This window comes from Lissotriton helveticus, chromosome 1_1 (genome assembly GCF_964261635.1).
Source record: "Lissotriton helveticus chromosome 1_1, aLisHel1.1, whole genome shotgun sequence".
Classification (NCBI taxonomy): Eukaryota; Metazoa; Chordata; class Amphibia; order Caudata; family Salamandridae; genus Lissotriton; species Lissotriton helveticus.
The window spans coordinates 360,377,512-360,402,967 of record NC_136057.1 but is presented as its reverse complement, the minus strand read 5'-3'; the positions used below and the strand labels follow the sequence as shown (position 1 = coordinate 360,402,967).

The 25,456-nt window shown below is 46.7% G+C and overlaps 1 protein-coding gene across 2 annotated transcripts in view; it reads left to right on the top strand.

Annotated features, from left to right (window-relative positions):
- LOC144808584 (adenosine deaminase 2-like) overlaps positions 1–25,456 on the top strand; it is a 468,380-nt gene that overhangs the window by 378,413 nt on the left and 64,511 nt on the right. For both annotated transcript variants that reach the window (XM_078673647.1, XM_078673645.1), the window contains exon 8: positions 4,405–4,513. In XM_078673647.1, coding sequence (XP_078529773.1) covers positions 4,405–4,513 — 109 coding nt within the window. The remainder of the gene's footprint in view (positions 1–4,404; positions 4,514–25,456) is intronic.

Genomic DNA, 25,456 nt, shown 5'->3' with positions numbered 1-25,456 from the left:
GAAGCCCTGCTTCGTTCGTCCCCATATAAGCATTGCACTCTGGTGGCAGGCGATTTTAATTGTACCTTTGAGCCCCTGGGCCCCGAAATTTCGCAAGATCAAGAGGCACATGATAATAGCTGGGGGATTCCGTCCCTAGAACTTAGCCCCATTAAAAAGTGGACAGAAGTGGCCCTTCAGATTAACTCCATAACCATGGAGTTTGGTCTGAGGGCCGCCAATGGTAGGACTGGTTCTGACAAAGCAGGAGCCCATACTTACAACAGGCCTGGACATTCGTCAAGAATTGACTATTTTCTTCTTGACGTGAATCTGTGGAGCATGGTTAATGACATGGTGATTTTACCTTCCGTGGAGAGTGATCACAATCTCCTCTCGCTCACATTGTCCCATAGGTGGCTATCTGGCACTGAGAGTAGAATTGCTTGCAATCCCACCCAGGATTCGACAGCAGTCTCCAACTGCGGTCGACGATTAAAGTGGGCTAAACTGTTACTCTCAGAGGAGAAGACTAATGCCATAAGGCAGCTTCTCATTGAAGCTTTAGATAACCCTGTCCCTTGCGAGGCCGGATTGTCGAATGTGACTATCAGGTTCTGTGCTTTAACCCAGGCTATTAGTGACCTCTTTATAGTCCCAGATAGTACCAACAGGAGGAATCCCCGTTTAAGGGTTAGACAGGGTTGGTTTAACCAGAAGTGTAGGGAGGCGAAGTTGCTCCTCATTGGAGCTGTTAAGTCTAAAATACCTATTAGGACCAGGGTGGCCAGAAGGCACTATTCCCTTTGTCAAAAAAACGCTAAGAAGGAGTGGGAGGATAACTACTGGCAGGACCTCCTGGCAGCCAGCCAAGGGAGAGATTCTAAAGGCTTCTGGGACTTGGTGGGAAACAGGAATCGTCCTGAGGATACACTGAGGCCCTGTAGCATTAATGCTCAGACATAGTTTACCCACTTCCAAACACTTTATTCCGCCTTAGAAGGCCAGCTTAATGATCCCTTCATTCTTCCGCCATACACCCTAGATAGAGACCCGGACCTGTTTTCTGCACAGGATGTTATAAAGCAGATTAAAACCCTGGTGCCACTAAAAGCAGCTGGCCCGGACGGCCTCCCAGGAGATATCCTTCGAGCCTACTCAGAAGAATGGGGGGTACTGATCTCGGCCCTTCTCAATGCAATCATCAAGGGAGGTCCTGTCCCAGACTCATGGAAAGGGGCCGTGGTGGTGCCAATTTTTAAAAAGGGTTGCAGGGACCTACCTGGGAATTATAGGCCCATAAGCCTAATAGACTCGAGTCAGAAACTAGCGGGGAAAGCTATTTTGGGGAGGATTTTACAATGGGTGGATGATAACCACATTTTGTCTGACATGCAAGCTGGGTTCCGCTCAGGAACCGGAACTATAGAACAAGTGTTCAGGCTCATGGTATTGTACTGGAAGGTGGTGGAGCTGGGCAAAGGCAGTCTTTATCTGGCCTTTATAGACCTGAAGACTGCCTTTGACCTAGTTCCGAGGGAGGAACTCTGGAGGGTGTTGCACGGCCAAGGGATGCCCCCGTACATTCTAAACCTGCTTATTAAATTGCATAATGCCACCTATGCCCAGGTTAGATGGGGCCTAAACGGGGAAAAGACCGAAAAGATCAGGGTCGAGAGGGGAGTGCGGCAGGGCTGTGTTTTGGCTCCCACCCTATTTTCCCTCTACATTAATGGGGTGGTAGAGCACCTGCTCGGCGAACCAGCAGACGCCCCCACTCTGGGAGGCGTAAAAATTCCCACATTGCTGTTCGCCGATGACACCCTCCTCATTTCAAAAACCCCCCAAGGACTCCAGAAACTCCTGAATCGCTTCCAGCACTTTTGCACTAGCAGAGGACTCGTCATTAATGTGGACAAGACCAAGTATTTAGTCATGCACCCCCCTCGCAAACTTGGCCGTCCCCCTGTTCTGAATTCAACCCCCCTCGAAAGAGTGGCAGAATTTGACTACCTGGGAATCCGTTTAAGTGACTCGATGAACTGGTCCGCCCACATCAACAAAATGATCATCAGCCACAAAAGGGTGGGGGGGCCCTTCTCAAGGAGTACAGCAACTCAACCAAACATTGTGTTGCCCCATTAATCGACATCTATAAAGCCCGAGCTGTTTCCGCGTCACTTTACGGAGCTGAACTATGGGGTCAAGGCAAATTGGACGCTCTGAGCAAGACCGAGAACAAATTTATTAAAGATCTCGTTGCTATCCCGATGAGCACCCCGACTGCCCCGGTGCTAATGGATGTAGGCTGCAAAGCAATTGGGGATCAGGCGCGTCTCCGCCCTCTCCTGCTCTGGGCTCGTTTGTGGAGGGTTCCGGAGTTAAAACCCTATGCTGATGGATTAGTAGAGGTGATGTGCTCTGTTGGTTGGCGGAAGATCAAATGGCTCAGGGACATTAATCAACTCCTAAGGGATCTAGGTTTGGAATTTTGCTGGTCCAGCCACACCGCCCCCCCAAAGGACTCTTTAAAAAAACTATACTGGGAATGGGTCTCCTTGAAGCGCACCAGCAACCAGCAGCACTGCAATGCCACCGCAGCTTTTTTGCTAATAAAAGATGTTGTTGCCTTTGAGCCCTACATGGACTTAATCACCATCGCCATGGACCGGTCCTTGTACATTAAATTCCGATTAGGAACTTTACCTCTGGCTGACCTTTGCTCCAGGTGGAATAAGTCTCAGCCAGCATCACGTTATTGTGCCTTATGCTCTGACAAACCAGAGACTGTGCCTCATTTTTTATTCGAATGCCCGGACTATGGGCGTCCTAGATCACGATGGCTCAAACCAATTTGTAGAGAATTGGGTACCCGCCAGCACACGGTCGCACTCCGGATTTTATTAACCAATACAGCCCCCACCATTGTTTGTGCTGTTTCTAAGTTTTTAAAATGGGCTTGGTTGATTCGACTAAAAAGACTGTCTGTATCAATTTAATTCTGTCTTAGTTAATTTATTCTATACAACTGTGTTTTTATTCTTCTTATTCTTAATGTACAGTCACATTTTCGATATGCTGTTTTACCTTTTTATCTTTTGTAATGCTTTTATGATATATGCATATCGAAATAAAGCAATCAACCAACCAATTCATGGATGAGCAACATTCAATTTAAGGTTATATTGAGGTCCAACTCCATCTTGGGCATGCCGAGACTCCATTTTCAGTTTTTTTGCAGAGTCCTCAACATCTCTGCCTGTGACGCAGATGTCGTCTGTCGCTAGCTTTCCTAGAAATTGTGAAAGACTCAAGTACCGCAGACATAGTCTGAATTTCAATTTTTAAATCTTATTTGATAATGAGAATGTGTCTTGGACTAGTATCTTGATGCACATTGGTTATGCCAGGCATTCCTAGGGTGATATGTGAAATGCCCATCTTAGATTCGATACAGTATAAAAGGCCACTTGACCATTGGTCAGGAGAGGTCCGGTGCCCCAGATTATTGTGGAAGATAATTCCAGAGATGCTACAGTATTGCACTTTCTTATGAAAACTGGTATCGAGGTAGTCCGGGAGGTGAGGAGCTGATGTGAGGTGTGTTTGCCTTTTGCAGGGCACACAGCCTCCCCCACTACTGATAATGACAGCTTCGTACTGTAAACAGATATGCTGTGCGCTAATTCTTCTTTAAAAACTCTAGAAGTTACAGTACTCCATGATCTCCTAGTGTAGCGAATAGAAGTAGGTTTTAGGGTGTTAGATTTTTTCGCTGACATTTTAACTATCATGAAAATGTTCATTTGACTCTGTTTCAACATTCATTTGTGCTGCTTTAAGGATATTTTGTGTGGTTATTTTAGATGTGCTGAGCAACAGAATAAGACTGTTGAAATACAATGCTTTTTAGTTGAAGTGTCTTTTTCATAGTGCAGTTTGTATGTGTGTGATATTAAAGAGAACAAAATAGGTTTGTTTCAAATCACCACGGTATCCCAGAAACCCTGTTAAGGGACTGTTAATACCCCAAAAGCATTGGCGCCACTTTAATTATGTATTGGGTATGGTTCTGCAGGTCTACAAAAATCTATATTTCACATTAAAGCGTTGGTGCATTCAACTAATTTCTCTTGTGTCACCTGTGGGAGTGAAAACAAACCTCGTAAAGCAGAAGCAATGACTCACTGTATGCAACAATATCAGCTATGACTGACAGTTGCCCTGAGGTGCTGAATTATGTTAGTTATAAATGTTTCTAGGTTGGGTCAGCATGTCAGTTTTTTGACATGCATGGCTCCTGTTATTTAGGCATCTACTTCTCTTCCCATTCTAGTTTGTAGTCAAGTGTGCTTTAAGAATGGATACTCACAGACTAAGTACTTTATGGCGGACACATGAACATGCTCTTCTTCTTCTGCACAGTCTGCCAACGAAGATAGTGGACACCCTACTTGGTACTTCAAGGATGCACTGGAAATACCTGCCTCTAAAGGAGTCGATCTGCCTTACTTCTTCCATGCTGGCGAGACTAGTAAGTACCAGGGAACCATGCATTCTGTCAGTAGAGGTGAGTGTTATCATAAGGAACTAAGAAAAAGCATTGGATAGGGTTGTGTCATTAAACGAGAGGAGTTGTGTCAATAAATGCGTGTGAGAATGACTTACTTAGTAAAATTGAATAAAGTTTAGTTGAGCCTAATGTATGAGCATATACATCTCACTTGTAAATTAAATGTTTTTTGTAAAATACCAACTCTGCAATGTTCCAACTCCAACACATAAAATTTCCAGGGCATCATGATAGTCAAACAACTTTCTGGAACTGAAGCTAAAAAACAATCTTTCACCCCTCATATGAGGTACAAACACTTGGGAATTAAGACCCTAAAGTCAACCCTCATGTAAGGATCTAAGGCATAGATGCATCAAGCGAATTTTCAATCGCAATAGCTGCGAAACAGCATTTGCGATTGCAAATTCCCCTTCCGCAATGCATCAAGTGGAAAAGCAACATTTTGCGAATTCGCTAAACCCATAGAAACCCCCACTGCGATTCCTCAATACCAAATCGCCACATAATCTACAAATTAAATTGCGAATTCGCAAACTAATAGCGAATTAGCAAACAAATCACTATCCGCATGCATCTAAAATCGCAAATAGCGAAAACGCAATTTTTCGCAAATTATGAGTCGCAATTTAAGGAGAAGCTAAACCAGGTGGTAACCATGAAGTCAAAGTGGCAAAAAAAATATATTTGGAAATCACAAACAGGTGTTGGCTAAATCAAACACACTTAAGGAGACTCATGAGGAAAATCACAATGGCAGGTCTCTACATCGTGGCAAGGCGGCTGAGGCTCCAGGCTGCAGCACAGAACAGACGCAGGATCCATGAGCGCATCTTTCGGCTGTGGATTACACTACTGGGCAGGACTGAAGATGAGATCTTCTCAAAATACAAGCTCAATGGGGCTATAATCCTGAAGCTCATCAGAGACCTTGAGCCCCTGATGCAGCACCCAACACGTAGGACCAATGCCATGCCCACCCATGTCCAGGTCCTGTGCTGCCTGCAACTCCTAGCCTCCGGAAGCTTCCAGGGGATAGTCGCAGTTGCCTGGGGTGTATCCCAGAGTACGCTTTCACGCTGCCTACAGAGTTTCCTGGACGCCATGCTGAGCCAGATCCATCACCACATTACCTTCCCAACTACCCAACAGGACTTAATGCAAACTAAACAGGACTTCTATCAAACCACCCATTTCCCCCATGTAATTGGCTGCATTGACTGCACCCACATACACATATGTCTACCCGCAGAGACCGAATACATGTACCGGAACCGCAAGTCATATCACTCCCTCAACATTCAGGTGGTCTGCAATTCGAAAACCATCATTACAGACATTGTGGCACAATACCCAGGGAGCACGCATGATTCATATATCTTCAGGCACAGCGGCATACACACCCGCTTGGTCAGGATTGAATTTGGCGAGGGACATCTCCTAGGTAAGTACACATGCCCACATACAGTATGTTAAGACCATGTTGCCGCGCGTAACAGGCACTGACCCTCTGTCCCTCTCTTCAGGTGACAGCGCTTACGCCCTCCGTCAATACCTCCTCACCCCATATCTCAACCCAGCAACACCACAGGCACGGAGGTACAATGCTGCGCATATACACACCAGGAATGCGATTGAGCGAACATTTGGCATGTTAAAGAGTAGATTCTGCATCCTCCACAAGATTGTCAGGGCCCTCAAATACCGGCCCGAGATCTGCTGCATCGTTGCTGTGTGCGCCATGCTGCACAATATTGCCACCAAGCGGAGGATACCTGTTGAGGTGTCTGGTAGTGAGTCGGAGGGGGATGACCTGCCACCTGCACATGTGCATCATGCACACAGGGAGAATCCTGCTGAAGGTCACAGGCGCCGCGCGCACATCACACAGAACTATTTCTAGTGCATCCATACCCCTCACACAACACTGCACTCATGCAAGCCACATCCTGAAGCTCATCAGAGACCTTGAGCCCCTGATGCAGCACCCAACACGGAGGACCAATGCCATGCCCACCCATGTCCAGGTCCTGTGCTGCCTGCAACTCCTAGCCTCCGGAAGCTTCCAGGGGATAGTCGCAGTTGCCTGGGGTGTATCCCAGAGTACGCTTTCACGCTGCCTACAGAGTTTCCTGGACGCCATGCTGAGCCAGATCCATCACGACATTACCTTCCCAACAACCCAACAGGACTTAATGCAAACTAAACAGGACTTCTATCAAACCACCCATTTCCCCCATGTAATTGGCTGCATTGACTGCACCCACATACACATCTGTCTACCCGCAGAGACCGAATACATGTACCGGAACCGCAAGTCATATCACTCCCTCAACATTCAGGTGGTCTGCAATTCGAAAACCATCATTACAGACATTGTGGCACAATACCCAGGGAGCACGCATGATTCATATATCTTCAGGCACAGGGGCATACACACCCGCTTGGTCAGGATTGAATTTGGCGAGGGACATCTCCTAGGTAAGTACACATGCCCACATACAGTATGTTAAGACCATGTTGCCGCGCATAACAGGCACTGACCCTCTGTCCCTCTCTTCAGGTGACAGCGCCTACGCCCTCCGTCAATACCTCCTCACCCCATACCTCAACCCAGCAACACCACAGGAACGGAGGTACAATGCTGCGCATATACACACCAGGAATGCGATTGAGCGAACATTTGGCATGTTAAAGAGTAGATTCTGCATCCTCCACAAGATTGTCAGGGCCCTCAAATACCGGCCCGAGATCTGCTGCATCGTTGCTGTGTGCGCCATGCTGCACAATATTGCCACCAAGCGGAGGATACCTGTTGAGGTGTCTGGTAGTGAGTCGGAGGGGGATGACCTGCCACCTGCACATGTGCATCATGCACACAGGGAGAATCCTGCTGAAGGTCACAGGCGCCGCGCACACATCACACAGAACTATTTCTAGTGCATCCATACCCCTCACACAACACTGCACTCATGCAAGCCACATCCTGAAGCTCATCAGAGACCTTGAGCCCCTGATGCAGCACCCAACACGGAGGACCAATGCCATGCCCACCCATGTCCAGGTCCTGTGCTGCCTGCAACTCCTAGCCTCCGGAAGCTTCCAGGGGATAGTCGCAGTTGCCTGGGGTGTATCCCAGAGTACGCTTTCACGCTGCCTACAGAGTTTCCTGGACGCCATGCTGAGCCAGATCCATCACCACATTACCTTCCCAACAACCCAACAGGACTTAATGCAAACTAAACAGGACTTCTATCAAACCACCCATTTCCCCCATGTAATTGGCTGCATTGACTGCACCCACATACACATCTGTCTACCCGCAGAGACCGAATACATGTACCGGAACCGCAAGTCATATCACTCCCTCAACATTCAGGTGGTCTGCAATTCGAAAACCATCATTACAGACATTGTGGCACAATACCCAGGGAGCACGCATGATTCATATATCTTCAGGCACAGGGGCATACACACCCGCTTGGTCAGGATTGAATTTGGCGAGGGACATCTCCTAGGTAAGTACACATGCCCACATACAGTATGTTAAGACCATGTTGCCGCGCATAACAGGCACTGACCCTCTGTCCCTCTCTTCAGGTGACAGCGCCTACGCCCTCCGTCAATACCTCCTCACCCCATACCTCAACCCAGCAACACCACAGGAACGGAGGTACAATGCTGCGCATATACACACCAGGAATGCGATTGAGCGAACATTTGGCATGTTAAAGAGTAGATTCTGCATCCTCCACAAGATTGTCAGGGCCCTCAAATACCGGCCCGAGATCTGCTGCATCGTTGCCGTGTGCGCCATGCTGCACAATATTGCCACCAAGCGGAGGATACCTGTTGAGGTGTCTGGTAGTGAGTCGGAGGGGGATGACCTGCCACCTGCACATGTGCATCATGCACACGGGGAGAATCCTGCTGAAGGTCACAGGCGCCGCGCGCACATCACACAGAACTATTTCTAGTGCATCCATACCCCTCACACAACACTGCACTCATGCAAGCCACATCCTGAAGCTCATCAGAGACCTTGAGCCCCTGATGCAGCACCCAACACGGAGGACCAATGCCATGCCCACCCATGTCCAGGTCCTGTGCTGCCTGCAACTTCTAGCCTCCGGAAGCTTCCAGGGGATAGTCGCAGTTGCCTGGGGTGTATCCCAGAGTACGCTTTCACGCTGCCTACAGAGTTTCCTGGACGCCATGCTGAGCCAGATCCATCACGACATTACCTTCCCAACAACCCAACAGGACTTAATGCAAACTAAACAGGACTTCTATCAAACCACCCATTTCCCCCATGTAATTGGCTGCATTGACTGCATCCACATACACATCTGTCTACTCGCAGAGACCGAATACATGTACCGTAACCGCAAGTCATATCACTCCCTCAACATTCAGGTGGTCTGCAATTCGAAAACCATCATTCCAGACATTGTGGCACAATACCCAGGGAGCACGCTTGATTCATATATCTTCAGGCACAGCGGCATACACACCCGCTTGGTCAGGATTGAATTTGGCGAGGGACATCTCCTAGGTAAGTACACATGCCCACATACAGTATGTTAAGACCATGTTGCCATGCATAACAGGCACTGACCCTCTGTCCCTCTGTTCGGGTGACAGCGCCTACGCCCTCCGTCAATATCTCCTCACCCCATACCTCAACCCAGCAACACCACAGGAACGGAGGTACAATGCTGCGCATATACACACCAGGAACGCGATTGAGCGAACATTTGGCATGTTAAAGAGTAGATTCTGCATCCTCCACAAGATTGTCAGGGCCCTGAAATACCGGCCTGAGATCTGCTGCATCGTTGCCGTGTGCGCCATGCTGCACAATATTGCCACCAAGCGGAGGATACCTGTTGGGGTGTCTGGTAGTGAGTCGGAGGGGGACGACCTGCCACCTGCACATGTTCATCATGCACACGGGGAGAATCCTGCTGAAGGTCACAGGCGCCGCGCGCACATCACACAGAACTATTTCTAGTGCATCAATACCCCTCACACAACACTGCACTCATGCAAGCCACATCCTGAAGCTCATCAGAGACCTTGAGCCCCTGATGCAGCACCCAACACGGAGGACCAATGCCATGCCCACCCATGTCCAGGTCCTGTGCTGCCTGCAACTCCTAGCCTCCGGAAGCTTCCAGGGGATAGTCGCAGTTGCCTGGGGTTTATCCCAGAGTACGCTTTCACGCTGCCTACAGCGTTTCCTGGACGCCATGCTGAGCCAGATCCATCACCACATTACCTTCCCAACAACCCAACAGGACTTAATGCAAACTAAACAGGACTTCTATCAAACCACCCATTTCCCCCATGTAATTGGCTGCATTGACTGCACCCACATACACATCTGTCTACCCGCAGAGACCGAATACATGTACCGGAACCTCAAGTCATATCACTCCCTCAACATTCAGGTGGTCTGCAATTCGAAAACCATCATTACAGACATTGTGGCACAATACCCAGAGAGCACGCATGATTCATTTATCTTCAGGCACAGCGGCATACACACCAGCTTGGTCAGGATTGAATTTGGCGAGGGACATCTCCTAGGTAAGTACACATGCCCACATACAGTATGTTAAGACCATGTTTCCGCGCATAACAGGCACTGACCCTCTGTCCCTCTCTTCAGGTGACAGCGCCTACGCCCTCCGTCAATACCTCCTCACCCCATACCTCAACCCAGCAACACCACAGGAACGGAGGTACAATGCTGCGCATATACACACCAGGAATGCGATTGAGCGAACATTTGGCATGTTAAAGAGTAGATTCTGCATCCTCCACAAGATTGTCGGGGCCCTCAAATACCGGCCCGAGATCTGCTGCATCGTTGCCGTGTGCGCCATGCTGCACAATATTGCCACCAAGCGGAGGATACCTGTTGAGGTGACTGGTAGTGAGTCGGAGGGGGACGACCTGCCACCTGCACATGTGCCACATGCACACGGGGAGAATCCTGCTGAAGGTCACAGGCGCCGCGCGCACATCACACAGAACTATTTCTAGTGCATCCATACCCCTCACACAACACTGCACTCATGCAAGCCACATCAACGATTGACATGAGGAAGATTTGTTTTCAAAATAATGCTTTTGTTTAATTCACAAGGTATCAATGTGCTTTCATCAGTAAAAAAATTAGGGTACTCTATTCAGACATCCGAGCTCATGTAACCTGAGCTGGCGTGCATGGTTACCTCACCATGGCACTGCTGGAAATGTCATGAAACTAGCGCCTCCTGCCGGACGCACCCTGTCGCCTCTCCCCCTCCACGTTAGGCTGGTTCTGTCGGGATGCAGTATTGGGCCGGGCACTGCGCCGCCTTTCTGTTTGCACCGGCACAGACAGGCTGCTGAGGCTAGATGTCCCTTCGCTGGCATCATAACCCCCTTGCATTGCTATGGTCTGCCGCCTGTTGGTGCTTCACAGCATTGGTGACATGCTCCAGGACCCTTGCAACAACAGCACAGCATTGGACCATCTGGATTTGCATGGCCAATGATCTGCGCGAGAGCTGGGAAGTGGCGTTCCCAATCAGGCGATTGGAACGTATGTAGGCTGACAGCCGTGTGAGCATCTGCCTGTGGGGTCTGTGGGTGACGTCCTGCTGCGCTACCATCAGCTGGTTGCTCTCCTTCACCGCCGTGGTCAGTTCCTGCACACTCTTTGTGAGGAGGCTAATGTTGCGTGCTGTTTTATACAGCTGCAGCTGCATTGCTGCCATGTGCTGTGCCTGTTTGCGGTGCACAGCAAGCATCTGAGCCTCAATGCCCAGGCCCACGTTGTGTGCGTGTTGCTCCATGGCTGCTGTGGTGGGCACGGAGCGCTGCTGCCTTAACCTACTGCTGGCATGGGCCCGCACACTTGCTGTGCTTCGTGTCTGCCTCCTGGGTGGGGGTGGGGTCTGCTCCACTGCCATACGTGCCGAGATGTGAGGTTGTGCTCCACCTGTAGCTGCAGGGGTGGCCCTGGGTCTCGGTCCAGGTGCAGGTGCAGGCTGGCTCTCCCCCTCCTTCTCTTCAGGTGTCTCCGCAATGTGGAGAATCTCACTGTCAGACGTGTCAGCATCCGCAGCACCTGTGATGTGGATAAGTGCATGATTAATGATATGATTCAGGCACCTGGGATGTAGCAACATGCAGACAGGCTCACTATTGCTTAATGTCTGCATTCCCTGACTGGCTTTAGGGGTCTGTGTTACTTGACTATTTTGGCTGTGTGTGGCTATCAAGGCACATTTACACACTACAGGTTCCACAATGCATTTGGGTGTTTGGGAGGAGCAGGGACTGGAATACTGTGGTTACAAATATGGATTGCACTGGGGGCATGGGCATTGTTAGGGTACGGGATCACAGTAGCGTGGCTCTTACCTTGAGATTGGTGTGTGGCAAGGGAGGTGTCCAGTTGAGTAACGCCCACGCAGGCTTCAGGGTGGATGGTGTCCTCCACTAGGTCCACCATGGGGGTGTTTTCAGGGACTGTGGAGTGTCCCCCTCCCGTAGCCCTTGTCTCCCCCAGTCTCTCTGCTATCCGCTCCTAGGCACGGCCTCTAAGGTCGTACCACCTCTTTTTTAAGTTATCGATGGACCGGTGCGTGACTCCCACCGCGTTCACCTTTGCCTTGATGCACACCAAGATGCGCCTCTTGGTTGCCTCGGGCACCTTCCGGGACAGCTTCCCAAACAGTTGGTCATGGTCCCTGCTGACTCCTTCTATCAGGTACTCAAGTTCTTTCTCGCTAAATTTTATTTTGCGCTGCCTGTGTTTTTCACTTGGTCCTGCAGCTTCCTGGGACATTGTGGTTTTATTTTCAATCCTGTATTGGCACTGCAGGGTGTGGATCTTGGAGCTCAGTGCCTCCTCCTGTATCCAGCTCTGTGATCCAAATGATGCATGGAGCAGACTGCTTCATGGTAGTGATGTCATCATTGTGCTCCAAATACGACTTCACGTTTTTGCAATCTCGCAATCTGCGAGATCGCTATTTGCGAATTCGGTAATTGCGGATTCGCTATTAGGGGGTTGGAAACAGCTGACTCTGCGATTTTGTAGGGATTTTTGCGGATTCACATTTGTCGATTGCGGGCGGGTGCGAATCGCAGCTATTTAGCGATTTGGATGATGCATCCCATTCTGCGATTTCTAAATAGCTATTCGTTATGTTTCGCTACTTGGGATTCGCAGTATGGATGCTTGATGCATCTATATGTAAGACTTTAACGATGAATATGGGACCATTAACCTAGAGAGTACACCCTGTGTAGGGGAACCGTACCCATAAATCCAAATCAACCCAGAGGGAAGGTTACATGCTATGTTAAATGGAGGAAACCCCATAAACATACCCCGTGTAAGGGTTACAAATGAAAGAACAATTAGTGGGAATCGTACCCATGAACCAAAACCAACCCAGTGAAAGGGTTACATGCTATGTTAAATGGAGGAAACTCCACAAACATACCCCGAGAGAAGGGTTACCAATCAAAGAACTATTAATGGGAATTGTACCCTTGAACAAAACCAACCCAAAGAAAGGGTTACTATATTGAACACTATAAGTGGGAAACACACTCCCAAACCCGCCTCAATGAGGTAGGCCTGTAACGTGTAACACTTTATGAGAACCATAACCACAAACCCCCCCCTGTGTAGGGGTTGCGTTAACGCTTTATGGGAAGGAGCTAGAACCAAACCCATACCCATCCCTAATATAAGGGATAACGTAGTGCAGCTACCCACCTAAACAAGACTAAAAACTTCCCTTCCGTGAGGGAGAATAACATGAGGAAGCTGAAACACTTTTGCTATGAACATGAATTTTTCATTAGATAGCATCTAAGTAAAGAAACTCTGCATACATATTTAACTGACAGTAAATTAGTTCCAAGTGACAGCAAACAGGCTCTGTAAATGAGAAAAGCATAAATAAGCATTGAAAAAAATGCACACGCACAGTTAAATGTACACTATAAATTCAAAATTGCCACACACATATTGCATAAAAAGGCAATAAAAAATGAAACTTCCAGCATCAGACTTGCTAAGTCCAAGTACAGGAACAGAAAGGTAGATGGTGTGGATAAACTTCACTCGGACGGAAAACATAAGTACATTTCAGTCAAAATCGAACTTGCACTAGGTGGCAGTGTAACACTTTGTAGTAATGTAAAAGAAGATCAAAAGGTCACGTAGGTTCTTGTAGAAGGAAGTATTTATTATTTAGTTGACATGAGGTGGTAGTTCAAGGTAGTAAGAATATTTCTAAGGTAAATTCCCACCAGGAGCTGTCACCAGTCAGCTCAATCCTCATCTCCCAACTGACTCTAGCAACAGAGCATAACATTCCAAACAGTCATCCTGTGTGGTAACATTCCATAAGATGACATAGGTAAAACAACTAGAAAGCCAACACTACACACTTGGCAGTGAATACAAGAAAATACCTGAACAATCCAACACTGCACTCGTGAAAAGACATGCTCCGATAAGCCTTCCAAGTATGTTTTCCTCATTTGGATAAAGACATTTCTTCATGTGGCAGATTCATGTGGCAGTTTCTTGAAATCGTGGTATGGAACATGAAAAGGAAAAATAATATCCTGGAACCGGATGGTTGTCACTTTGAAAATAAAACAACTGTCACTCACCGCCGGTGTCGAAAAAAACCCAGCCTCATGCTCATTCACCTTGAACACGACATTCTCATCAGGCTTCATGCTCCAAATAACTGTGTTGAAGACTACGTTAGGTGACGCTGTGCTGGGTGGTTGTAGGCGAGAATGTGCGCCCAACATTGCTGCTTAGTGAGGCAGAGACAGAGGAGAATTCTTATGCGTCACTGAACACTGAAAGTCAGAGAATCCACAAGAAGGTAAGTGCGCGCACTAAGCATGGCACATGTTGTAATTTTAAACTACAACAGGGCGGTTGAACTGCCAAATGTGGAGGAGACGGCTGGGGCCCAAAATATGAGTAAAAATAAACTTACCCCAGAAGACCACAAATACAACCGCAACAAGAATGGTTGAGCGACAAAAATACACCAAACAGTTACCACACCAGACTTGCTTCACTTGAAGTGCAGGGCCATGTGTAAGAACCTCTGCGCCTGAAGTAGACATGCACCATACCTTGATGAGAGGAAGCAGACAGAGACAATATGTAGGCATTTTCTACGTTGTGCCCACATCTGGAAATAATACCTTGCACAGCCTGTAGAAACCTGTATCAACACCTGGCAGTAGACGGATTTGGAGCAGGACAACTCTCCGTGTAAATCTTGATGTGTGCTGCGCCCAAGTAACATGAAGTCAGGTACAAAGTAATTTCCAATAAGTAGACTCTCCTTGCAGGCGCTGGACTTGTGGGTGTACGCATAACCACACTGTACAGCACTCTGGTGTTGGGGCTGTCCGATGTACAGGACACTGATGGGGCTGCGAAGAGTGCTGTGCCAATTTCTCTTGTTGCTTGTGAAATCTTGTGTTGCTTTTGAAGCTCTTGAGTCTCTTCATAAGTCGCTTTTAGTGCGCTTAAAGTTGTGTCGTTTCTATGCTGTATAGGCAAGTTAGACCTGTGGCTTTTTCTCTTCAAGTGGACCTGTGCAGATGTCATCTTGTGATTACTAGACCAACTGTAGAGACAAGTAGGCATGTAGGAACGTCACCAACTGTCGCTCATCACCAAAATATGTTGTACTCTGTGTTAGAAAGTAGACGCTGGTAGCCATATACATTGTTAAGTACCTTTATTCCAGTTGTACAGCAAAATGGTAGGTTGGTACATCAGACAAGTAGTCCAGGTAACAGGTGAACGTAAAGTTGGTTAGCCCATTTGTCAGCCCTTGGTCCTATGCCACTGCAAACCCCACCAGGAGCAGCCTGCCTGCTGCTTAGCCCATCTGTAACTGTCATACCTCACTCAGTCAGACTCCCAACATTCCACGCATCACAGCATTCCCAACATTCTACTCCAAACACACACAGTGGCTGAGCAGCAGGTGGACTGGTAAACTGCAAGATAAGAAAGTTCTATGCAGGGCATAACAGTATGTTTGTTCATTTTTATCATAAGTGTCCACAATGTGGTTTGTACCCAATGATTATGATGATGTTTCATGCCCTACAGAACCTCCACTTGGGGCATGACGGTATGAGGCTAATACCAGCAATGTGCTAAACCAGTGGTTCCCAAACTTTTGACTCCAGAGGACCCCCATTGAGTCACCACTGGAAGCCGGGGACCCCCAAGCACTTTGTATGTGTTAAATTTCAAATATTAAAACAGTAATTCGAAGAAAAAGCACACGTGTGCACACAAAACAAATACTCAAAGTACTAAGGATTTTGGGGCCAGATGTACGACCATTTCATTTAGCGCCTCGCAATTGGCAACACATTGCGAGTGACAAATTGCGAGTCGCTAAATAAAATGTACAACAGTGTGTTTAACACTGTTTGGGATTTCCAAGGGGGTCGCAAATTGCGAGGCACATTAATATAAATGAGCCTCTCGCAATTTGTGAGCCCATTGGGAATGCCAGCCCTCCCAGGGATGGTGGCCTGCTGGGCTCAGCAGACCACCATGTCTAGGACTGCTTTTAAATAAAGCAGTTTTTGTTTTTTAATGCAGCCCGTTTTCCATGCATTTAAAAAAAAAAAGAAAATGAAACGTTTTCGTTTCATTTTTTAAGGGCAGACAGTAGTCCCTGGGACCACTGCCTGCCCTTAAAAAATAAATTTGAATGCATTTGCAAAAGGGAATGGGTCCCTACAGGGCCCCTTCCCATTTGCGAATGCATTACCATCTACTTGAAGTAGGTGGTAATTGCGAGTGTTTTGCGACAATTGCGACAGTCGCAAAACATTTGTACATGGTTTTGAGACTCGCTATTTGGAAGGGAATGCCCCTTGCAAATAGCAAGATGCAAAACTTATTTAGCGAGTCGCAAACAAATTGTGACTCGCTAAATAGGCTATGTACATGGCCCAATAGGTTTTTGCATGTGCAAACGGGTTCGCGAACCCGTTTGCGCATATAAAAACGGGTCGTACATCTGGCCCTTAGTATTTTATATTGAAGGAACAGCCCCTCTGTCACATGTATTTCATTTGTTTTATAGCATCTCTCATACCATTGTAGGATATCAGAGCACTTTACATTACACACATATAGAGACAATGAATCATTCATGTAAATCAGTGTATAGCAAATGTTACATAAGGTAAAGGGGACTACAGGGTGTAGTATTCACATGTCATTCATACTGGTAGGCATTTTTAAAGAGTGCTTGGTCTGGAAAAGCACAAACTCAGGATTCAGAACATAACACAGTGGCTAGCACTGACTTTAACATTAAAAATGTATTTCCAACCAAATAAATCTTTTTAGCAGCATCAGGATGATGAATGACTGGGGAAAACATAAGTTACTAACTGGTACCATGCAGTTTGCAAGCAGCTCTTTGATGACAGTTCATCGGTCCCTATGCTAGATTACGATTGTCACTTATGAAGTGCACAGTAACAAAAGAATCTCTGTGACAAAAGCAGTAACCTATGCACATAAAATACAGCTTTTTAAAATGCATGTTACATGTTCTTTGCAGTAGGCACATTAACCCTCTGTGCTACATTAGTTAAGTCAAAGCTGCCAAGGAACAAAACCCTCATCTCTCTCTAGCAGGTACATTAATCACTGGCATTATCTTGACACTTTTATTGTTGCACGAAAGCTGTTAATTAGACTAGAAACTTTGCTGTGCTTTTAAAACTGCTGCCTTCAGACCCCCTGGGAATGTGTCACAGACCCCTACGGGTCCTCGGACCCCAGTTTGGGAAACACTGTGCTAAACAACGAGTTTACATGCAAGTAGTTAGAAATATGTGCCATCTACAATATACAAAAAATTCTATAAATGTTATATCATCTAATTTCTTAGTGATGTTAGATACAATTTACTAATGAAGAAATGCTCCAGCCAGCGTCAACCAGGGTTTTAGATCTTCCTAATGTCTTCCTGGTATCAAGTGATTAATCACATTCACTAGGCCTTGCCTGAGATACATATCCCAGAAACGAAGGAGTATGATACATTTGGATTACAAGTACTGGGGTCACAGTGACAATGTCTTCTGTGGACATCACTGTGCATACTCACCTCAGTGGGTGCCCCACAGCGGTACTTAACCTGAGTCTTACTGTTTTTCATTTCAACATGCATGCTCACATGCTTCTTGTTATACGTTCCTTTCCTCTCTTCCTTTTTTAAGTTAACACCATACATGATTGGGGTACCAGAGGATCGGTCCATAGCCCAGGGAACTCACTGTAGGAAGGTGGATATCTGACTATGGTTGCCCTCAACTTTTTGCCTGGTGTTTTGCTGGTTTTTGACTTAGTTGGCCTGGGATCCTGCTATTCAGGACTTATTCCACTTACTTAGTATATGGTTTGTCGTGCCCCTAGGGCACCATTGTAATTTTGTGCAACTTGTCGTATTTTTCGTAAGAGATTGTCATGTGCTTAGCCCTCTGACCTCATAAAGAGTTCAGAGGTGTTGTTATTAATAAATATACTGTTTATTTTCATAACAACCTGTGTGGTGTCCTTTCATCTGGTATTCAAGGGGTTATATTGTGGTAAAACAGCTGGCTTCACATGACAAAAGAGTTTAGCCTAAGACTGCTTTGTCCATGCTACCATTAGGATAGCTGGTCTATAAGGTTCACTTACAACCAATCACCATAAGGGTTGTTTGGACTGATACAAGGTGATCACTAGAACTAGTGAGCATGATATATCAGGCCAACTTCTCACACTCACTGATGGATTATGAACCGGTCTACCAGGGTTTTGAATGTCTTTGTCTCTATGCTGTCCTATCCCTACAGGTCAGACCAGGAATAATACAACACGCACACAGTATGTAGCACAAAAGGGCTCCACCCAGAGTGGGGTAGTTTATTCACTATATGTTTTTATATATTTTTTTGTCCTGATGAAGCACCCCGGATCCTTATGACCAGCTCAGGCGCGAAAAATGTCAACACATTCATGAAGGAGTGACCACAATTAGGTCCCTCTCTCGAGATGGTAAAAAAGTTCTTTACTCTATCTCTACACTCAGACTACCCGGGCTCTTTCTAAAAACCAGAGGTAGCACCAACCTACTATACGTTTTTTATCCCTGGAAGGGTAATCCTATCAATAAAGTACAGCGTTGGAATTCCCTTGCCAGTTTTAACCTGCATTCTACACCCACTTGCACTCATCATACGGCCTCGTAAAAAATCCCAGCTAAAGCGACCCTATAGGGGACCTGTTGGGCACTGCAGCACCGGCCCAACGAGGAGCACCACCCAATGATTAAACATGACACCCTCTAGGGGTGTGTGAGGGCAACATAAACAGTCCTGCTGACGGTCCCGTTCCAGTACTCTGGCCAAGGCGCTCTGCACATTCTGAGAGGTTGTGCCTCTCTTCTTTCTTTCCTCTCAGGAACATTGGTCCTATTGTTGAATTTCATAAACCACAGATAACACAAATCGAAGATCCTCTGCTTTCTGATCATCAGTGTTGGGAGGTGGATGAGGGGTAGCCATCGATCTTCTAAGTGGATGGGCATTGGGTTTGGTTGTTGATGCTTTCTCAAAAGACTCATATTACTGTTGTGATTCACTGGTTTCTGCTATTTGTTGACAACATTTTTCCAGGCTTTTTTCCATTGTAGACGACTTGTAACACTTGTTACAATTAAATATTTTGTGATCTTCTTCACCCATCAGTTTCAATGTTTTGTGAACTTCGTCATGTCATATTTCGTCATCATCTCGAACTCTCGTCTATCCAGCCGCAATTAATGTAAACTTTTCTTTTTGATTACTCTGGCATATGACACATTTTTCTTTGTTGAAGGAGTCCTCAGATTTTGTAGTAAGCAACACTCTGTCAGGAGCTAAAGATCCTCTTTTACCACCTGCTTTGCTCATGTTTACAAATTTGAATCAACAGAAAACCTGAAACAAAAACAACATTAAAATAAATTACCAATATTATGGTTAAAACATATAAGTATAGAGACGCCATTTTGGAAAAAGGAGAGAGGGATGTTCTGAAGAGTTAATTTCTGTCTCTATAAAACTACTTGACCCCCAAAACCTATATTTTGACACCAAAATGAAGTATATAGGTCTCATGGTTCCTGAAGTATGACATCATCACGGCAACACATCCGCCATTCGTAAGAATGCCATCCAGAAAAATGTGGCCCATATTATCAATGTCTACCCGAGTTAAATTATTCTCTAATGATTCAAAAACACGAATCAAAGGTATAAAACTCTTGACAACAACTTTTGTAATGAGTTATATCAAGGGGCCGGACTATGTCGGACCCATAAAGCCAAAAACATAGTGCCACATCACACCAGTGGGGCTTTTACTTCCTTTCTAAGTCCCACTGGAGTTCCACAGGGTCCAGAGTTTTATCAATTGTTGACTTTCTTAGGAAAATATCTCTGGTTTCAAAGTTGAAGCCTAAAGGTTTTCTGCCAGACTCAACACATGAAGAGATTTGCTTTGTTTTAATACAATTTCTTTCATTTTCCTTTGCTTTCTCAATTTTTGAGTGCAGTGGTATATCTAACAGTACTGAAGAACCATTGGTTGCTGCCTTTTCATCATTTCCGTGCAAGTTCTCTGTAGGCTCATACCTATTTTTATTTTTAATATATCTTCATTAAGTTTCAGAAACACTATCTTTTAAAGCTCCAAGTGAGGTAGAAGCCTGCCATGGTGCATAACAACCGTACTGTACAAAAGAGCCGTCAGTAACGATGTTTAGAAATATAGCGGCAGCGACAGTGCAATATTCGTCATTACACTGTGTATCCATATCACTTTTATACAACTATCAGACATAACAATCTCTATAATTCGTATCTAGAAATATTCTAATCAACTGGCAAAGCACGGTGTATTATACATTGCCTAAGACATGTGAATCTATTTCAATAGAGGAGTTACAGTTTATAAATAGGCCTGTGCGGGTGGTTGTGTGATGCTTGAGTGCCACTGATTGGGTATATCATGAATGTGTTGGATGCTGAGGAGAAGGGAAGGCCATGTGGGGAGGAGAAAGAGGGGGGCCCCTCTTGAGTGGGAGGATGATTCTCCATAATGCACGCTTCTACCCAAGTGGCCTTGTTTGTGGTAATACGGCCCTAAGCGGAAGGCAATCCAGGAGGGGTGTGGGTTAGCTTCCATTCGACAACCATGAGGTATGATGCCCAATAGGGGGGATTGAGGACAGCAGGGCGGCCTGAAACGTTTCCGCAGGATATCTCGAGCTCGGCCATAAATGCTCTACGGAGGTCAGCAAGCCATCGTCAAATGGGGAGACCCAATGGTGATTTCCAGGACATGGCTAGCCTCCATTTCTCTAATATCAATGCTTTAGGAATTTGTTGTGGGTTTTACATTTTGAGGTGCGTGTTGTGACACCCAGCAGAAAATGAGAGCTGTGCACCGCGGTTATGGTGTCTGTGGCCTCCGTGAGCATATCAGCCACTGTCGCCCAGTACAATGTCAGCAGTGTCCATTCCCATACCACATGCATGAATGTAGCCGGGAGCCAGGGTGCATCAGCACCAGTCTGTGAGAGGTGAGATATGTGTGAAGGAGGTAATTGCTTTGCATATATTTGAGCCTGACTTTTATTGAGATGATCTTTGGAACCCCCAGGCTTTTTTCCCATTGTTTATTGATCAATGTGGTCAAGATTGCTGTGTCACAGTAGGCCCGAAGCGCTGCCAGAGGGGTAGCGATGTCCAGTCTCAAGGAAGTATACAGCATAGTGATGGCCCATCTGACGGTAACATGGACGAGTAAAGTTCGAAATAATCTTGTGGCCTTAGGTTCGTTTTGCATTCTGCCCCATAACCTAAGCATATGGTGTGTAAGGAATGCTTATATTAAAAAGGAGCCTGGAGGTACCCCATAATCATCCATCAGGTTCTTGAACGGGCATAGAATTGATTAAGAAAACAGGTCTCCCCATGTGAAGAAACCAGCCCTAATCTACTCTGCCATCTCCAGGCAATTATGTACAGCCAGGAAGGACCAGTAGTGGCAGATCAGGGGCATAGGGAAGTGAAGTTTGTACCTTGTGTAGGTACCAGGAACAACAGTAGCAGGCCATGGACATTAAAATGTTTCCTGTTCGCCTTGGGATTGTTTTCCCCGGATCCCAGACTCCAGTACTGTATTTGGCGCAGCCCGGATGCCCAGCACCCCAACTCCATAGTATTGTGGCCAGCCAGCGCATGGGCCACTGCAATTGTGTAATATTGTTCATAATCTGGGGCTCCCAATCCCCCCTCGGTTAGTGGTGCATAGAGTTTTGTGAGAGTCTCCTTTCCTATCCTGGCCCCATACGCGAGATGTTAGTAGTGACTTGAGATCTCAAAACAATTTCCAGGTCCACTGAATGGGTAAGGCTGCAAAGAGGTAAAGCAGTCTGGGCAACAGAGGCATTTTAGATATTGCTATACACCCCAGAGCAGAGAGCGGCAGCCCCATCCAGAACAATAAGGAAGATCGGGTACTGGCTATCACCTTGCCAAAGTTACCATCAGTTAACTCCATTGCGGGGTGGTAAATTTGAATCCCCAAGTATTTAAAGGTGTCGCAGGACCAGGGGAGTGGGTTGTGGGGTAGGTCTCCCTTCTGCTCGGGGGTCAGGGGCATCATGGGAAATAAAAGTGATTTTCCCCAATTCACCTTGAGGCCTGATATTCGGCCAAAGTGGTCTAGCAGTGCCATCAGTTTGGGTAATACCGCGGAGGTGCATTGTCTGCATACAGCGAGATTACATGCCATTGATTGTGTGTCTTCACGCCCCAGTCAGCCATGTGTTGGGGTAGCACACAGGCTAGGGGCTCCATCACTAGTGCAAAGATGATTGGGGTAGGGTGCCCTGCTCAATATCAATTGGGTCCGAGATCGCGCGGCCCCTCCTGACTCGTGACATTGGTGAGTTTTATAATAAGGAGATCCATTTTAGGAATCGGGGGCCTATTCCAAAACCAGCGAGCATAGTATAAGGCGAGGCAATCCAACCTAGTTTGCCCATTGAGCATGCCCATCCCCGTAGCAGAACAAGTCTGTGCAGGTTGAGACAGGTATTCCTCCTGGGTTCGAATTCATTTTGGACAGGGTGTATTAAAAGTTGGTTCACTTCTGTTAGTCTATTAGTCAGCACCCTACCAAGTATCTTGTAATCGGAATTGAAAATGGACAATGGCCGGTAGGAGCCAAGTTGTAACGATTCCCTTTCCTGGCCCTGGAAAGCACCACCAGTACAGCCTCACGGAGTGATGGGTGTGTATTCCCTTCTCATAGGCATCAGTGTACACTTGGTGTTGGCGAGGAGCTAGTTGCATGCCGAATGTTGTATAGAATTTCAAGGGACATCCATCAACTCTGGGAGTTTTTCTTCTGGCCATCTGTTGAATGGAGTCTTCGATTTTGGGCTCTGTTATTGGAGATTCCAGTGCCTTAAATAGTGTTCATGGGATTTTCTCTAGAAAGAATCATAACTCTGTTGGATCACATATCGGGAGAGCTTTGTAAAGAGAGATACAATATAAAGAAAAGGCGAGTTGATATCCTGAGAGTTAACAAGGCATCCTTCCGTATCGCGAATGGTGGTGACTGGATGTCTGGGAGAGTCAGATCTAAGGAGCCAGGCCTGGTATTCCCTGTAGTCGAAGGCGCACAATTGGTCAAGTGTTGTCTTTTGTTATCCTGGCTTGGGCCAGTGATGTTGCAGCCCACGGGTCAGTGGAGAGTGCCCGCTCACATTGGCAAATTTTCTTCTCCAGGGTGCCCAATTCCTTGTGGACGGCCAAATGAGTACCATATACCCCCGTTATCATGTGTCCACGTAGCACAACCTTGAACACATCCCATTATATCCTGGCTCCGGATGCGGTACCTTCGTTGTCACAAAAGGAAGACCTGATCGAGCCCATTAGTGAGGAACGAAGCTGGCCATCATGTAGCGCTACCCGTCACAAGCGTCAAGTGGTAGTTTTGGATTGACTTTTTACCCATGACAACTGCAACTGTAACTGTAGGGGCAATGATCAGACACTGTGTGACCGAGGTAATCTGATTGGGACACCTTGGTGATAGCGTCTCATGAACAGTATAGTAGGTTGATTCTGGTATGTAGGTCATGCAGCCCTGAATAATGTGAGTGTTCCCTGTTGACTCAGTGTAAACTACACCACGCCTCCTGTGTCTGGAGATTGTTGGCCCATGTCTTTAGGTGCTGTGCCAGTGAAATTGTGTGCGCACCAGAATTGGGGGTGTGAACAATCTGAATCCAAGTTGGGGGTACAGTTGAAATCACCCCCCAGTAGGTCGGAGCCATTGGGTTGCGAAACAGTGCGGGGTTAGTGATTGCAGGAAGGAGGACTGGCCAATGTTGGGTGCATATAACGAGACCAGCGATATTGGATGTCCATCCAATAGTCCCTCTAGCACCACATAGTGGCCCTCAGGGTCAGTGCAAGTATATAGGACTTCCAGTGGAGCCCAGGAATATTAGCACGCCTGTGGTGTAGCCTGACTATTTGCTCCCCATCAGTGTCCCTCTCCATCGCCTGCGCATCATATTCAATGTCTGGGAAGTCAGCTAGGTCTCCTGCAGGAGTGCAATTATAATCTTACGTCTCCACGGGTATTGATACACCCTGTAGCAGTTTGTATAACCTGCGAGGCCTCCGACGTTCCAAATCAGTAACAGTGTGGGTGTTCCTTATAAGCCCGGTATTGTGGCCATGGTGGTATGAATAACATCCATCCCGCAAACAGTTGGGTTGTTGAGTGTCGCCTCCCTGCAATACATGTCAAATACCCTACAAACTATGATTAGTAAATGCTCCTTTGCGGTGTGAACAATGGAATCTAAACAACAAAAATCCCCAACTTCCATTCCCTGGCCAGTTCACCAACAGGTGTCCAGCCATCAGTACCTATCACTTCAAACTAAATAAAAAAAAACAATATCTATATCAGCAATACAATGTTTGTGCGGGTGGAGCAAATACAGTGACCAAGTAAGGCCCATTTATCACAGCACATTTCCCGCAGCTAGGCATTCATATAAAACATTAGCATTGTACTGCCTCCCCAGCCCAATTACACACAGAAGAATTCTCACAGATGCCTCCAAGCCTATATGAAGTTTATCACTTCAGTTCTTTGGATGTTTGTGGGGTAATGGTAGGGCCCCCCCACCCTTCACCACCACGAGCTGTGTGTCTGTCAAAGATGGTGTGTCTTCTGTTAGGATCTCTACCTCTGAACCTGAGGCCAATGGAGAACGGGATGCAGCGCGTCTCTCCTCGCTCGTCATCACCTGTGCCCGTTCCTTTGCTGCTTGTTCTTTGGTGGAAACCCGTGGGTGGTGTTTGTTGCGCGCCCTTCAAAGTTTCTGTGGGTGCCACAAAGTGTGGGGTCTGGCCGTGACTCCATGTAGAGGTGCATGACCCTTTTGCTCAAGCCAGTTCAAGCCCTCCTCTAGAGTCGTGAAGAATGTAGTGGTGGCTTTGTATGGAATTCGAAGAGTGGCAGGAAATCAAAGGGCATATTTTACATTGTGTTCACTTAGACTCTGCTTCACTTAGAGACAGGAGGATCTGCTCCTCTGAACCTCCATTGTGTAGTCCGGGTAGATATGTACTTGAGCATTCTCAACCATGCCTGGGCCCTGCGCCCTTGTCACCTGCCGTATGTGGTCCCTGTCATGAAAATGAAATAAACGTATCACAACTTGTCACGGGGGC